The sequence below is a fragment of the Aphelocoma coerulescens genome, unplaced genomic scaffold, assembly GCF_041296385.1.
Source record: "Aphelocoma coerulescens isolate FSJ_1873_10779 unplaced genomic scaffold, UR_Acoe_1.0 HiC_scaffold_138, whole genome shotgun sequence".
NCBI lineage: Eukaryota > Metazoa > Chordata > Aves > Passeriformes > Corvidae > Aphelocoma > Aphelocoma coerulescens.
In genome coordinates, this window is record NW_027183491.1 from 200,440 (window position 1) to 216,258 (window position 15,819).

The 15,819-nt window shown below is 56.6% G+C and overlaps 1 protein-coding gene across 1 annotated transcript; it reads left to right on the forward strand.

The window, feature by feature from the left end:
• The first annotated feature begins 5,175 nt into the window (after positions 1–5,175).
• Positions 5,176–15,760, forward strand: LOC138100697 (TOX high mobility group box family member 4-A-like). Its single transcript, XM_068998572.1, has 9 exons — positions 5,176–5,222; positions 5,909–5,977; positions 7,247–7,471; positions 9,706–9,999; positions 10,659–10,934; positions 12,830–12,901; positions 13,334–14,029; positions 15,322–15,482; positions 15,599–15,760. Exons 1-9 carry the CDS (start codon positions 5,217–5,219, stop codon positions 15,660–15,662), a joined length of 1,863 nt encoding a protein of 620 aa, XP_068854673.1. The 5' UTR covers positions 5,176–5,216; the 3' UTR covers positions 15,663–15,760.
• Positions 15,761–15,819: the final 59 nt, after the last annotated feature.

A 15,819-nucleotide genomic window follows, 5' to 3' on the forward strand; every position in this document is an offset into this window, starting at 1 on the left:
AAAGAAAAAACCGCAAAACTGGGGGAACTGGGAAGAACTGCGGGTCCCAGTAAGGAGGGAACTGGGAACCCCAGTAAGGGGGAACTGAGACCCCAATAAAGGCTAACTGGGAGCCCAGTATGGGGTAACTGGGACCGGGTACAGGAACCCCAGTACGAGATAAGCGAGCCCACTAGGACCCCAAAAAAAGGGCAACTGGGGTCCCAGTAAGGCACCAACGGGACCCCAGCACGGAATCGCCGGCGCCCCAGTAAAGAAATGACTGGGACCCCAAATGAAGTCACTGGGACCCCAAATGAAGTCACTGAGACCCCGATATGGGGGTAACTGAGACCCCGGCACGGCACAAACTGGGACCCCGATACGGGATCACTCAGACCCCAGCGTGGGGGTAATCCCGACGCCGAACGCGGAAAAACTGGGATCCCAGTATGAAACCGAAGGAACCCCAACAAGGAAGTACCCGGGACCCCCGTGAGGGCCGCTCTCCGCCCCCCTCCGCTCCCCTCCCCTCACTCCGCCCCTCACGACCCCGCGGCCCCCTGAGGGCCCCCCCCCCTTTTTCCCGCCTTACCTGTCCCGCCGTGAGGGAAGGGGAGGGGGGTGGGGAGGAGAATGAACGCGCGAAACCCCCTCGATTTTACCGGAATATTTTTTTTTGGGGGGGGTGGCGGGGGGTTCCCTCAGGAATTTTTTTTTTTTTTAGGTGAAATTTGAGACCGAAAAGGGGGGCGGGGGGGGGGGGGATGGGGGGGTCTCCCCTGAGGGAAGAGGGGGGGGTGTGGGGGAGGGGCGCGGGGGGGAGGCGCCGCTCGTGGCCCCCCCCGCGCGCGCGCGCCGAGGCCGCGTCGCCCTCGCGCCGCCGCCGGGGCGCCCTCACAGCGGCTGCGGCGCAACGCAACCCCCCCCCCCCCCCCCCCCCGCCCCGCACCGCCGCGCGCGCGCGCCGGCCCCGCCCCCCCCGCCACGCCCCTCCGCCGCGCTCCCCATTGGCCCGACCCCGCGAGAGCCGCGCGCTGATTGGCTGGAGCGGGCAACCAGCGAGGTGCGTTGCGCCCGCCCACCCGGAAGCGCCCCCCCCCTTTTTTCCCCTCAGAGAGAGGGGGGGGGCGCGGGGTCCTTTGGTCAGGGGTGGCCGCGGCGCTGCCGGGCCGCGCGGCGCAGGCGAGCGGCGAGGGCAGGCGCGCCGCCGCCGCCATCTTGTCTCGCTGAGGAGGGCCGCGGGGTCCTTCGCCCTCAGAGGGAGGGGAAAAGAAAAAAAAAAAAAAAAAAAAAAAAAAAATTAAAAAGCCCAAATCCGCCGGATTTGATCCAAAAAAAAAAAAAAAAAAAAAAAAAGCGCCGCGGGCGCTTGGAATTGCCGGGATTTGCCTGGATTGGCCTCGTCTCACCGCGCATCGCCCGCCCCCCGGCTGCGGAGTGAGCGCCGGCGTCGCCAAAATCGAGGCCGGAATTGGTGCGAGCCCCGAAATTGAGTCAAAATCCGGCAAAGTGGCTCAAAATGAGGCGGTTTGGGGTCAAAATCGGGCAGGGTGAGGGTAAAAGTCCCTGAGAAATCGGGGTTTGGGACCAAAAGGGCTGCAAGTGATGTTAAAAGATCCCGAATTTGCACTAAATGGCCCAAAAGTCCCTCAGAAATGGGGGTTTGGATCGGAAGGGGCTCAAAGTGACCTTAGAAAGCACCAAAATGGAATTTAAACGCTCCTAAACGGCTAAAAATGGCACTAAAAAGCCCAAAAAATGGCACTAAAATCCCAAAAATTGACAAAATGGTCCCGAAATGGGTTAAAATGGTCCCAAAGAGGATAAAAACGGCACAAAAAGACCCCAAAATGGGTAAATACGGTCCCAAAGCGGCAGTGAAAGGGCCTAGAATAGCTCCAAATTGCCCCAAAACTGTTAAAAATGGCACTAAGAGCCCCCAAAATTGCACTAAATGCCCCAAACGTCATAAAAGTAGCCCCAAAATGGCCCTTAAATGCCCCGGAACGGATAAAAATAACCCCAAAATGCTCCAAAACGACAGCAATTGGTCCCAAAACAACCCCAAATCCCCTTAAATTTATGGCATTTTTTGCCAACGAGAGGAAAAAACTCCAAATTCCACATTTTTAAGAAATCTCAGCTCCAAATTCTGGGTCGATCCCCTCAAAATTCAGGTTTTAACCCCAAAACGCACCGGAATCCCCCCGAAATGTTTCGTTTTTGCGATAAAAAAGTTGGGAAAAAAATCTGAATTTCCCATTTCAGAGGAAATTCGGCTCCAATTTGGGAGCGAAACGCCCCCAAAAAAAATCGAATTTCAGCGCTCCAAAAAGGGCAGGAAACCTCCCAAATCGGCGTTTTTGGGGAATTTTTCACAAAGTTACCAAAACCACCTCGAATCTCCTCAATTCAAAAGGGATTAAATTGAAGCAATGACTTAGAGAGCGAAGTAAAAGGCATCCAACTAAATTTAATTAAAATTTTCAAAGATTGAATTGAAATTGATAATTACTAATTAAAACCAATTATAGCTAAGCCGTACAAATTAAACTTGATTGAAATAAATTAAAAGTTTACCAAAAAATCGTGACTTCACCTCAAAATCACTTCAACGTGGAGCAAAATTAGGCCCAAAACGGAGCAAAACCATCAAAACTTGGGGCCAAAAGTTGGCATTTGGGGTGGAAAAACGCTGAATTTGGGGTCCAAGGTGTGGATTTTTGGGGCAAAAAAGCAGGAAATCGGGTCAACATCTGGAGTTTGGGGTAGAGTTTTGGGGTCAAAAAGCTGAAATTTGGGATGAGAAGCGGGATTCTGAGGGCCGAAGCGCGGGAATTTGGGATCCAAGCCCGGAATTTGGGCCGAAAACACGGAAAACCCATGAGATTTTGGGCGAAGAGCGCGAATTCGGGGCGAAAACGCCGGAATTTGGGCCAAAAAAAACGGAATTCGATGGAACAGAAGCCAAATTTTGGCGCCGGAACGCTGAAATTCGGGAACGGGCCCCGGAATTTGGGCGGGAAAAGACAAAACTTGGGGAGCCAAGAGCGGAATTTGGGGAGCCCAAGGCCCCCGCCGCCATCTTGGCCCCGCGCCTCACCTCTGATTGGCGCCGCCCGCGATGACGTCACCGACCTCGGGCCAATGGGGAGCGCTGGGTCCTGGAAGGAGGCGGGGCTTCGTGAATTGGGGGCGGGGCTTCCTCAGTGACCCCCAAAACCTCCTCATTTCCCCCCAAAACCTCATTTCCCCCCAAAACCTCCTGATTTCGCCCCCAAATCTCCTGATTTCGCCCCAAAACCTCCTGATTTCGCCCCAAAACCTCCTGATTTACCCCAAAACGTCCTGATTTTCCCCCCAAAACCTCCCAATTTCCCCCCAAAACCTCCTGATTTCCCCCCAAAACCTCCCGATTTCTCCCCAAAACCTCATTTTCCCCCAAAACCTCATTTCCCCCAAAACCTCCTGATTTTCCCCCAAAACCTCCTCATTTCCCCCCAAAAATCTCCTCATTTCCCCCCAAAACCTCCCGATTTCCCCCCAAAACCTCCTGATTTCCCAAAACGTCCTGATTTCGCCCCAAAACCTCCCGATTTCCCCCCAAAATCTCCTGATTTCCCCCCAAAACCTCCTGATTTCCCCCAAAATCTCCTGATTTCCCCCAAAACCTCCTGATTCCCCCCAAAATCTCCTGATTTCCCCCAAAACCTCCTGATTTCCCCCAAAACCTCCTGATTTCCCCCCAAAATCTCCTCATTTCCCCCCAAAACCTCCTGATTTTCCCCCAAAACCTCCTCATTTCCCCCCAAAACCTCCCGATTTCGCCCCAAACGCTCCTGATTCCCCCCAAAACCTCCCGATTTCGCCCCAAAACCTCCTGATTTCCCCCAAAACCTCCTGATTTCGCCCCAAAATCTCATTTCCCCCCAAAACCTCCTGATTTCCCCCAAAACCTCCTGATTTCGCCCCAAAATCTCCTCATTTCCCCCCAAAATCTCCCGATTTCGCCCCAAACGCTCCTGATTCCCCCCAAAACCTCCTGATTTTCCCCCAAAACCTCCTCATTTCCCCCCAAAACCTCCTGATTTCCCCCCAAAACCTCCTGATTTTCCCCCAAAACCTCCTCATTTCCCCCCAAATCCCCCCCCAGAGCCCCCGAACCTCCCGCTGTCCCCCAAATCCCCCCCTATTCCCACCTCAGACCCCTCATAACCCCCCAGCCCCCCCCAACCCTCCTATTTGTGCCCCAGATCCCCCCAAAACCCCTCCAAACCCCCCCAAAACCTCCCCGTATCTCCCCAAAACTTCCCGAAATCCTCCCAAACCCCCTCCACGTCCCCCCAAAACCTCTCCAAACCCCCCCGAAACCTCTCCGTATCCCCCCATTTCCCCTCCAAATCCCCCAAACCCCCTCACACCCTCCTATTTACGCCCCCACCTCCCCTCACGTTGCCCCCCATAACCCCCCCCAGACCCTCAAATCCTCCCCACCCCCCCTCGTTCCTCCCCCATATCCCCCCCATTCCCCCTCGTTCCCCCCTCTGTACCCCCCAACCCCCCCCAAATCCCCCTCTGTACCCCCCAAATCCCCCCTTTCCCCCTCACAATCCCACCCCCATCCCCAAGTCCCCTCAGATTCCACCCCCCCCCCCCCCCCGCATCCCCCACCCCTCCGACACCCCCGCGCACCCTCCCGGCCCCCCCCGCCCCGCGTCCCTCCCCCAAACCGCCCCAAATCCCCCCCGATCGCCCCCAAATCTCCCCCGAACCCCTCCCCCCCCTCCCCCCCTCATGGCCCCCCCCTTCCCCCCTCGCCCCCCCGCCCCGCCCCCCCCGCCCGTCGCCGCCGATGACGCACCGCCCGCGCCGCGCGGCCGCCGCTGGCGCCCCGCCCCTTCCGGCGGCGCTCCGCCCCCTCTCTATGGTGCCTCCCCATATCCTCTCTATGGGCTCCTCCCTTCCACTTCCGGTGGCGCTCTAGCTCGGTCCTCCAACGCCTCTTGGCGCTGCTCACGCCCACGTTCTCGACTCAAAACGCATCAAAATTCCTCCAGGCACCCCAAAATGTCCCTCCTGCCCCCCCGCTAGGGGGTCGCGGTGACTCCGTTCTCCCTAAACCACCCCCGAAGCTTTCGTCTCTATGGTCGCAGCAGCGGAAGTGGCGGCATGAGGGAGGGGCGGGGCTTCCGGTTCGGCGCGCGGCGCCCGGTGGGGGGGGCAGCGGCGGCGCGATGGAGGTGAGGGGGGGGGCGAGCGTGAGGGAAAAAGAGGGGAAAAATGAGGGAAAAGCGGGAAAAAACGGGTCTGGGTGTGGGTTGCGGTGAGGGGGGCGAGTTTGAGGCGGAAAAAATGGAGTCTGGGGAAGCTTCGGGGGAGGAGGGGCAAATGTGAGGGGAAAAGGGGGGGGAAGAGGGGGGAAAAAGGGGTCTCTGGGGGGCTTTGGGGTGAGGGGGGAGTGTGAGGGGAAAAAATGGGGGAAAGGGGGAAAGGAGGGCGGGGAAAGGAGTTTGTGGGACTTTGGGGGGAGAGGGGCGAGTGTGAGGGGGAAAAGGGAAAAAAAGGGGTCTGGGGGTTTTGGTGTGAGGGGAAAAGGGGGCGAAAATGGGGGGAATTGAGAAAAAAAAGGGGTTGGGGGAGCTTTGGTGTGAGGGAAAAAGGGGGGGAAGTGGGGATAAAGGTGGGAAAAGGAAGAAAAGAGGGAGAAAAGGGGACTGGGCGGAAAAAGAGAAGTGGAGAAAGAAGGAAAAAAGGAGAAAAATGAAAAGGTGGGGGAAGGTGAGAAAAGTGAGGAACAGTGAAAGGAAGAGAAAGGGGAGAAGAGGAGAAAAAAGAGGGGGAAAAGTGAAAAAAAATCGATGGAAAAGGGGAAAGAAGGAGGGTGTGGGGTGGAGGGATTTGGGTCTGATTTCCAAAATCCCCGCAGTTCCCGGGAGGCAGCGACAACTACCTGGCCATCACCGGCGCCTCGCACCCCTTCCTGAGCGGGGCCGAGGTGAGAGCCCCGGGCGGGGCAAAAAACGGGGAGAAAACGGGAAAATCCCGCCTGGGGAGCTCGAAAGATTACGGGGGAGGTCCGAAAATTTGGGGGAAGTTGGGTGGAATTAGGGGGGGTGTTGCGGCCGGAGTCGGTAAAAGCTGAGGAAAATAGGAGGGGAGGTGGCGGAGAAAATAAAGAGGAAAAAAAAGAGGTGAAGTGCTGCGGGGTGGAGGAAAACTGAGGGAAAAATTCTTCAAAACGAGGGAAAAACGAGGTGAAATTGCATAAAATAGCAAAAAAGCTCTGCTGGAAATCCACGGAAGAGGCAACAGCGAGTGCGGGTTGTTCTAGAGCAGATAAAAGTAGCGCAAAACTGTCCCAAAGTGGGAAAAAACGGCGCTGAAATGCGCGGTTTTAGATAAAAACGGTGCTGGAACGCTTGAAAATAAATAGAAGCGGCAGTAGGATAGCCCAGAACACACAAAAACGGTTCTGAGTAGCCGATTTTGGGGCGAGAAAAGCTGAATTTGGGTGTTTCCCCCTTTTTTTGGGGTGAAAGAAGCCAGCTTTGGATGCTTCCCTTCTGTTTTGGGGTTGAAATGCGCCCATTTGGGCTTTTTCCCCCATTTTTGGGGTCAAAGAGTCCGATATTTGGTGTCCAAAAGAGCAAATTTTTGGGATGAAACAACCCAGTTTGAGGTCTTTTCCCTATTTTTGGGGTCAAAAGAGACGTTTTTTGGGGGTCAAGTGATGGAATTCCTCTTTTTGGGGTGAAAAGAGCCGGTTTTTGGGGGTCAACTGATGGAATTCCTATTTTTGGGGTCAAAAGAGCCGGTTTTGAGGGTCAAGTGATGGAATTCCTAATTTTGGGGTCAAAAAAGCCGGTTTTTGGGGGGCAAATGGCGAAATTCCAGGTGTTCCTCCTATTTTTGGGGTCAAAAGAGCCGGTTTTGGGGGGTCAAATGGCGAAATTCCAGGTGTTCCCCCTATTTTTGGGGTCAAAAGAGCCGGTTTTGGGGGGTCAAGTGATGGAATTCCGGGTGTTTCCCCTATTTTTGGGGTCAAAAGAGCTGGTTTTGGGGGGTCAAATGGTGAAATTCCAGGTGCTCCGTCTCTTTTGGGGGTCAAATGAGCTGATTTTGGGGGTCAAGTGATGGAATTCCTATTTTTTGGGGTCAAAAGAGCCGGTTTTGGGGGTCAAACGGTGAAATTCCAGGTGTGTCCCCCCCCCCCGTTTTTGGGGCGAAAGAGGCTGATTTTGGATGTTTTCTCCCCCCTCCCCAGACGTTCCACACGCCCAGCCTGGGCGACGAGGAGTTCGAGATCCCGCCCATCCCGCTGGACTCCGACCCCTCGCTGGCCGTGGTCGGACACTTCGAGGACCTGCCGGACCCCGGGGGGCCCCCGGAGCCCCCCTTCGCCCCTCCCCCCTACGGCGTGGCCGGCCTGGAGCTGCCCGTGGGGCTCCCCCCGGGCATCATGGAGCAAGGAGGGGGGCTGCTCAACATGGTGAGGGGAACGGCCCCGAAATCACGGGGAACGGCCCCAAAATGGGGGGGACGGCCCCGAAATCACAGGGAACGGCCCCAAAATGGGGGGGAAACGGCCCTGAAATGGGGGGGAATGGTCTTAAAATGGGGGGGAATGGCCCCGAAATGGGGGGGAATGGCCCCAGAATGGGGGGGAATGGCCCCAGAATGGGGGGGACGGCCCTAAAATGGGGGAGAGCGGCCCTAAAATGGGGGAGAATGGCTCCAGAATGGGGGGGACGGCCCTAAAATGGTGGGGACCGGCCCAAGAATGGGGGGGAACGGCCTCAAAATGGGGGGGAATGGCCCTAAAATGGGGGAGAACGGCCCCAAAATGGAGAGTGGCCCCAAAATGGGAGGGAACGGTCCCAAAATGGGGGAGAATGGCCTTAAAATGGGGGGGAATGGCCCTAAAATGGGCGGGAATGGCCCCGAAATGGGGGGGAATGGCCCCAAAATGGGGGGGAATGGCCCTAAAATGAGGGGGAACGGCCCTAAAATGGGGGGGAACAGCCCCGAAATGGGGAGTGGCCCCAAAATGGGGGGGAATGGTCCCAAAATGGCAGGGAATGGCCTTAAAATGGGCGGGAATGGCTCCGAAATGGGGGAGAATGGCCTTAAAATCGCGGGGAACGGTCCGAGAATGGCAGGGAATGGCCCCAAAATGGGGGGGAATGGCCCTAAAATGGGGGGGAATGGCCCCAAAATGGGGAACAGCCCCAAAATGGCAGGGAATGGCCTTAAAATGGTGGGGAACGGCCCCAAAATGGGGGGGAACGGCCCCAAAATGGTGGGGAACGGCCCCGAAATGGGAGGGAACGGCCCTGAAATGGGCGGGAATGGCCCCAAAATGGGGGGAATAAAGGGAATTTGTGCCGGGAGCGGTAAATGGGTTTTTTTTGGGGCTAACAAAGGGGGTTTTGGGGGCAGTAAATGGGATTTTGAGGGCAATAAATGGGGTTTTTTGGGGAGAGTAACTGCGGGTTTTTGTAGGGGCGGTAAATGGGGTTTTGGAGGAAAATAAATGGGGGTTTTGGGGCCAATCACTGGGATTTTTGGGGTGCAGTCACTAGGGTTTTGGGGCCAGTCACTGGGATTTTTCTGGAATAATAAATGACGGTTTTGGGGTGCAGTCCCTGGGATTTTTGGGGCCAGTCACTGGGATTTTGGAGGCCACTCACTGGGATTCTGGGGCCAGTCACTGGGGTTTTTGGGGCCAATCACTGGGGTTTTTGTGGGATAATAAATGATGGTTTTGGGGTGCAGTCCCTGGGATTTTGGGGTGCAGCCCCTGGGATTTTGGGCCAAATCACTGGGATTTTTGAGGCCAATCTGGGATAATAAATGTCAGTTTTGGGGTGCAATCCCTGGGATTCTGGGGTGCAGTCCCTGGGATTTTGGGATGCAGTCCTTGGGATTTTGGGGTGCAGTCCCTGGGATTCCGGGGTGCAATCGCTGCGATTTTGGGGCTAATCACTGGGATTTTTATGGGATAATAAATGATGGGTTTTGGGGTGCAGTCCCTGGGATTTTGGGGTGCAGTCCTTGGGATTTTGGGGTGCAGTCCCTGGGATTTTGGGATGCAGTCCTTGGGATTTTGGGGTGCAGTCCCTGGGATTCCGGGGTGCAATCGCTGCGATTTTGGGGCTAATCACTGGGATTTTTATGGGATAATAAATGACGGGTTTTGGGGTGCAGTCCCTGGGATTCTGGGGTGCAATCCCTGGGATTCTGGGGTGCAGTCCCTGGGATTTTGGGGTGCAGTCCTTGGGATTTTGGGGTGCAGTCCCTGCGATTTTGGGGTGCAATCGCTGTGATTTTGGGGCTAATCACTGGGATTTTTATGGGATAATAAATGATGGGTTTTGGGGTGCAGTCCCTGGGATTCTGGGGTGCAATCCCTGGGATTTTCGGGTGCAGCCCCTGGGATTTTTGGGGCCAATAACTGGGATTTTTGGGGCCAGTCCCTGGGATTTTGGGGTGCAATCGCTGCGATTTTGGGGTGCAGTCCCTGGGATTTTGGGGTGCAATGCCTGGGATTTTGGGGTGCAGTCCCTGCGATTTTGGGGTGCAATCGCTGCGATTCTGGGGCTAATCACTGGGATTTTTATGGGATAATAAATGACGGTTTTTGGGGTGCAGTCCCTGGGATTCTGGGGTGCAGTCGCTGGGATTTTGGGGTGCAACCCCTGGGTTTTGGGGCTGTCCCCGCAGGAGCTGGAGCCGCCCATGGGGTCGCAGTTCGGCCCCGCGGCCCCGGTGACCATCGAGGTCCCCCTGGGGGCGCTGAGCCCGGGGGCGCTGCTGGGCCCGGCCGGGGCGCTGACCACCATCGACCAGTCCGAGCTGAGCTCGCAGCTGGGGCTGGGGCTGGGCGGGGCCGCGGCCACGCCCCCCGGCCCCGCCCCCGGCCCCGCCCCGGCCCCGCCCAGCCCCGAGCGGGGGCTGTCCCCGGCCCCCTCCCCCGCCGGCTCTCTGCAGGACGAGGAGCTCGACGACTTCCGCAGGGTGAGCTGAGAGAATCCCCCCCGAAAAACCCGGGAGTGTCCCCAGAATTTAAATAATTTTTCTTGGTGTTTTTAATTTTTGTTTTGGTTAAAATCTGTTTGATTCTCTTATTTTTCTTCATTTCTCTATTTGTTTTTCCTTGGTTTTACGTTGATACAACATTCTTCCGTCAGTTACACCTTTCCTGCTTGGTATTTCCTCAACTTTTTCTTGTTTTTCCTGAAATTCCCTTTTTTTTTTTTTTTAAAATTTCAGGCTTTTTCAGTTTGGAGTTTTCTTGGTTTACAATTTTTTTTCTCCCAAAACGTTCCCAAATGTTGTAACTTTGCTGTGAAGTTTTTCCTAACTTTGAAACATTTTCTTAGATCCTTCTCAAATTCTAAAGTTCTCTCTCAAAATCCTCCCAGACCTTAAAATTTTGCCCTGAGGTTTTAATTTTTGTGGGTTTTTTCAAAATCTTCACGTTTTGCGCTGAAGTAATTCTTAATCTTAAAATTTACTCCACAAACCTGTTTAAATTTTGAAATGTATTTCCGAGGCTTTTCTAAATCTTAAACTCCTGCGTTAAAACTTCCCCAAACCCTAAATTTCCCTTCCAAAACTCCCCCCGAAAACCTGAAAACTCCCCAATTTTTTTCGCACTCCTCCCCCCTCTCCAGCCGCCCGCGGCCGCTCCGTCCCCGCCGGCCCCGGTGGCCCCGGTGCCCCCCGTGGTGGCCGCCCCGGCGGCCGAGGCGCCGCGCCGGCCGAAGCCGCCCAAGAAGGCCAAGAAGAAGAAGGACCCCAACGAGCCGCAGAAGCCGGTGTCGGCCTACGCGCTCTTCTTCCGCGACACCCAGGCCGCCATCAAGGGCCAGAACCCCAACGCCACCTTCGGAGAGGTCTCCAAGATCGTGGCCTCCATGTGGGACTCGCTGGGCGAGGAGCAGAAGCAGGTGGGGGGGACGAGAACGGGGCCAAAAGCGGCAGGTTTGGGGCAGGAGACAACGGGCGGGGTGGGAGGGGCCGGAGGTGGAGGGGGGAGCTGAAAGGTCGGGGAGGGAAGCGGGAAATTTGGGGGGGGGGAGGAGGAAGATTTGGGGGGGAGAAGTCGGAAATTGGGGCGGGAGAAGACGAATTTGGGAGGGAAGCGGGAAATTTGGGGGGGGAGAACAAAGATTTGGGTGGGAGAAGGAGAAAGGTGGGGAGGGAAGGGGAAAGTTGAGGAGAAAAAACGAAAATTTGGGTGGGAGAAGTCGAAAATTGGGGTGAGAGAAGGTGAAAATGAAGAAGGAAACCAAGAATTGGGAAGAGAAGCCAAAATTGGGGAGGGAAGCCAAAATTGGGGTGGGAGAAGGCGAATTTGGGAGGGAACGTGAAAATTTGGGTGGGAGAAGGAAGATTTGGGTGGGAGCAGTCGAAAATTGGGGTGGGAGAAGGTGAAAACGAAGAGGGAAGCCAAGAATTGGGGGGAGGAAGCCAAAATTGGGGTGGGAGAAGGCGGAAATTGGGGCGGGAGAAGACGAATTTGGGAGGGAAGCGGAAAATTTGGGTGGGAGAATGCGAAAGATGGGGAGGGAAGGGGAAAATTGAGGAAAAAAATGAAGATTTGGGTGGGAGAAGTCAAAAATTGGGGTGGGAGAAGGCGAATTTGGGAGGGAAGCGGAAAATTTGGGTGGAAGAACGAAGATTTGGGTGGGAGAAGGCGAAAGATAGGGAGGGAAGAGGAAAATTGAGGAGAAAAACCGAAAATTTGGGTGGGAGAAGTCAAAAATTGGGGTGGGAAGCCAAAATTGGGGTGGGAGAAGGTGAAAGGGAAGAGGGAAGCCAAGAATTGGGGGGGGGGAAGCCAAAATTGGGGTGGGAGAAGGCGGAAATTGGGGCGGGAGAAGACGAATTTGGGAGGGAAGCAGAAAATTTGGGTGGGAGAAGGAAGATTTGGGTGGGAGAAGGCGAAAGATAGGGAGGGAAGGGGAAAATTGAGGAGAAAAAACGAAAATTTGGGTGGGAGAAGGCAAAAGATGGGGAGGGAAGGGGAAAGTTGAGGAGAAAAAACGAAGATTTGGGTGGGAGAAGTCGAAAATTGGGGTGGGAGAAGGTGAAAGTGAAGAGGGAAGCCAAAAATTAGGGAGGGAAGCCAAAATTGGGGTGGGAGAAGGCGAATTTGGGAGGGAACGTGAAAATTTGGGTGGGGAAGGTCAAAAATTGGGAGCGATGCTGAAAGTTTGGGTGGGAAAAGGCAAAAATTGGGGAGGGAACTCAAAATTAGGCAGGGGATTTAAGAACTGGGGAGGGAACCCGGAAATTTGGGGCTGAGGATACCAAAATCGGGGCGGTTGAGGTGGAGGAATGTCAAGGGTGGAGGTCAAGGAGGGTGGAGAACCCAAACTGAGCTGGAAGAGCCCAAAATCCATGGAAAATTAAAAATACGGACAAAAAGGATCTTAGAACTGGGGGAAAGACCCCAAAATTGGGGGGTTTGGTGGTGGAGGTGGAGGAACGTCGACGCTGAGGAGCGCCAACGTTGAACGTCAAGGAACGAAGGGTTTGGAGACCCCAAAATTGGGTGGAAGAGCCCAAAACCCACCCAGAATTGAAGATGTGGAGGAAAACGGTCTCGAAATGGGGCGAGACCGTGAGATTTTGGGGTTTCCCCCCAAAACTGGAGGGTTTGGTGGAGTTTGAGGAACATCAACGTTGAGGAGCATCAACAAAGAGCTTGGAGACCCCCGAATGGGGCTGGATGACCCCAAAACTGCCTGGAAACGGAAGGCACGGACTTGGGGCATCCCAAATTTTGAGGGGTTCGGGACAGCCCCAAAAATTCCCGTCCTTTGCCCCGTTTCTCCAGGTCTACAAGCGCAAGACGGAGGCGGCCAAGAAGGAATATCTGAAAGCGCTCACGGCCTACAAGGCGACCCTGGTACCCCAAAATCCTGGGGGGGGATGGGGGCAGGAATGGGGGAGGGGCCCTAAAATCGGGGGGGGGGGTGACCCCAAAAACGGGTGGGACCCCAAAAACGGGTGGGACCCCAAAAACGGGTGGGACCCCAAAAATGGGTGGGACCCCAAAAACGGGTGGGACCCCAAAAACGGGTGGGACCCCAAAAATGGGTGGGACCCCAAAAACGGATGGGACCCCAAAACCTTGCAATTCTAAAATTGGGTGATTCTCAGATTAAGGGATTTTTTTTTAATTGGGTGACCCCAAAAATCTCAAGATTTGGTATCCTTAAAACCAAGGGGGTGTTGACTCCACAAAAACGGCGGACCCAAAACCGGGGGAAATCGCCCTAAATTACCTTTTTTTGTTGTTGTTTTTCCTCTCTTTTTTTTTTTTCCCCAATTTTTCCAGACCTCCACGGACACCCCGGAGCCCGACCCCTCCCCCACCCCTCCCCCCGCCGCCGCCCCTCCCTCCACCTCCCCTCCCCCCCCCACGCCCTCGCCCCCCTCGGCGCCCACCCCCCCCCAGCCCGCCCCGGCCCCGCCCCCTCCGGCCATCACCAAAATCCTCATCCCCAAGCAGATGCTGCCCCCGAATTTGGGGGGCACCGCCGGGGGGCCGGCGGGGGCCGGCGGCGGCGGCGGCGGCGGCGTGGTCACGGTCATCCCGGCGGCCGTGGTGGCCTCCCCCAGGCCGGGCGCTCCGGCCGCGGGTCCCCGGTCGGTGCTGGCCGCCGCGGCCGCCGCCCTGCCCCGCCTGCAGCCCCCGCCCCTGCAGCAGATGCCCCCCCAGAACCCCGGGGGCGCGGCCCCGCCGAACCCCCCGCCCCAAATCGCGGTGCTGCACCCGCCCCCGCCCCCTCCCCCGCTCCAGGCCATGCAGGCCCCCCCCAAAATCCGCAACCCGCCCCCGCTGCACATCAAGATCCTGCCCCCCCTGCACATCCTGCCCCCCGCCCCCCCGCAGCCCCTGCCGCAGCCCCAAAACCAGACCCCCACCCCAAATCCCTCCCCCGCTGCCAGCGGGGGGGTCCCGGGGGGCGTCCCGGGGACCCCCCAGAGCCAGGAGGACGTGGAGATGATCGGGGGGGACGTGGTGCCCGAGGTGAGGGGTGGGGGGAGGGGCTGGGAGGGATTTGGGGGGTGCTGGAGGTGACAAAAAGGGGTTTGGGGGGGATAGGAGGGGGTCTGGGGGGTCCTGGAGGTGATAAAAAGGGGTTTGGGGGGGGATAGGGGGGGTCTGGGGGGTCCTGGAGGTGACAAAAAGGGGTTTGGGGGGGATAGGGGGGGTCTGGGGGGTCCTGGAGGTGACAAAAAGGGGTTTGGGGGGGATAGGGGGGGTCTGGGGGGTCCTGGAGGTGATAAAAAGGGGTTTGGGGGGGATAGGAGGGGGTCTGGGGGGTCCTGGAGGTGACAAAAAGGGGTTTGGGGGGGATAGGAGGGGGTCTGGGGGGGATAGGAGGGGGTCTGGGGGGTCCTGGAGGTGACAAAAAGGGGTTTGGGGGGGATAGGAGGGGTCTGGGGGGTCCTGGAGGTGACAAAAAGGGGTTTGGGGGGGATAGGAGGGGTCTGGGGGGTCCTGGAGGTGATAAAAAGGGGTTTGGGGGGGATAGGAGGGGGTCTGGGGGGTCCTGGAGGTGACAAAAAGGGGGTTGGGGGGGATTAGAGGGGGTCTGGGGGGTCCTGGAGGTGATAAAAAGGGGTTTGGGGGGATAGGAGGGGGTCTGGGGGGTGCTGGAGGTGACAAAAAGGGGTTTGGGGGGGATGGGAGGGGATCTGGGGGGTCCTGGAGGTGACAAAAAGGGGTTTGGGGGGGATAGGAGGGGGTCTGGGGGGTCCTGGAGGTGACAAAAAGGGGTTTGGGGGTGATAGGAGGGGGTCTGGGGGGTCCTGGAGGTGACAAAAAGGGGGTTTGGGGGGGATAAGAGGGGGTCTGGGGGGTCCTGGAGGTGACAAAAAGGGGTTTGGGGGGGATGGGAGGGGGTCTGGGGGCGACCGAGGAGAATTTGGGGGGGAGCTGAGGGGGTTTGGAGGGTCTGGGAGGGGATAAAAGGGGAATTGGGGGAGGTTCTGGGAGGGACCCAGGTGGGTTTGGGGGGTCCTGAGAGGATTTGGGGAGATTTGGAGAGGGGCACGGGGTGGGTTTAAATCCCGAATACCGGAAACTCCGTTTATTTTTTATAGGTTTTGTGTTCAAAACACATAAAAATTCCGGTTTTTAATCGTTTTAAGTCCAAAACCCAAAAATCTCAGCTTCTTTCTACTAACTGTAACTTCAAAATACCTCAAATTCCCAGACATTTTACCCAAATTCCCGCCCCGACTTCCAAAACCACAGAGGTTCCTCGAACTCCCCGTTCCCCCAAAAACCCCAAAAGCGCCGTTTTTCTCCCCAAGGTGGAGTCCCCCCCGCAGGTGGAGCTGGTGGCCGAGTCCCCGGTGGCGGCCGAGTCGCCCCGGAGCCGCTGCGTCCGCGCCGGCTGCGAGAACCCCCCGGTGGCCAGCGGCGACTGGGACGAGGAGTTCTGCAGCAGCGAGTGCCTGGTCCGCCACTGCCGGTGAGATTTTTGGGGCGATTCCGCCCGATTTCGGGATTCCCAGCGGGAAGTCGGGAGTCCTTTTTTTTTTTTTTTTTTTTTTTTTACCGAAATCCCCCGTTTTCTCGCGGCTTTAGGGACGTTTTCCTGGCCTGGCTCGCCGCCCGCAACGCCGGCAACAGCGTGGTCTTCGTCAAGTGAGGCGCCCCCAAAAATTGGGGGAGTTTGGGATGAGTTTTGGGGGTCCCCCCCGCCGGAATTGGGGACGGTTGGTATTAAAGGGGCGGTGGAGGAGTTTGGTTTGGTGTGGTTTTGGTTTTTTTTTTTTTTTTGAGGAGTTTTGCCCCAAAAACGGCGT

Bases quoted from the DNA above. Each gene is read 5' to 3' on its own strand.
- LOC138100697 (XM_068998572.1), top strand. The intron at 14,030-15,321 runs GTGAGGGGTGGG...TTTCTCCCCAAG, and splicing joins GGGGGGACGTGGTGCCCGAG to GTGGAGTCCCCCCCGCAGGT. The intron at 15,483-15,598 runs GTGAGATTTTTG...TCGCGGCTTTAG, and splicing joins TGCCTGGTCCGCCACTGCCG to GGACGTTTTCCTGGCCTGGC.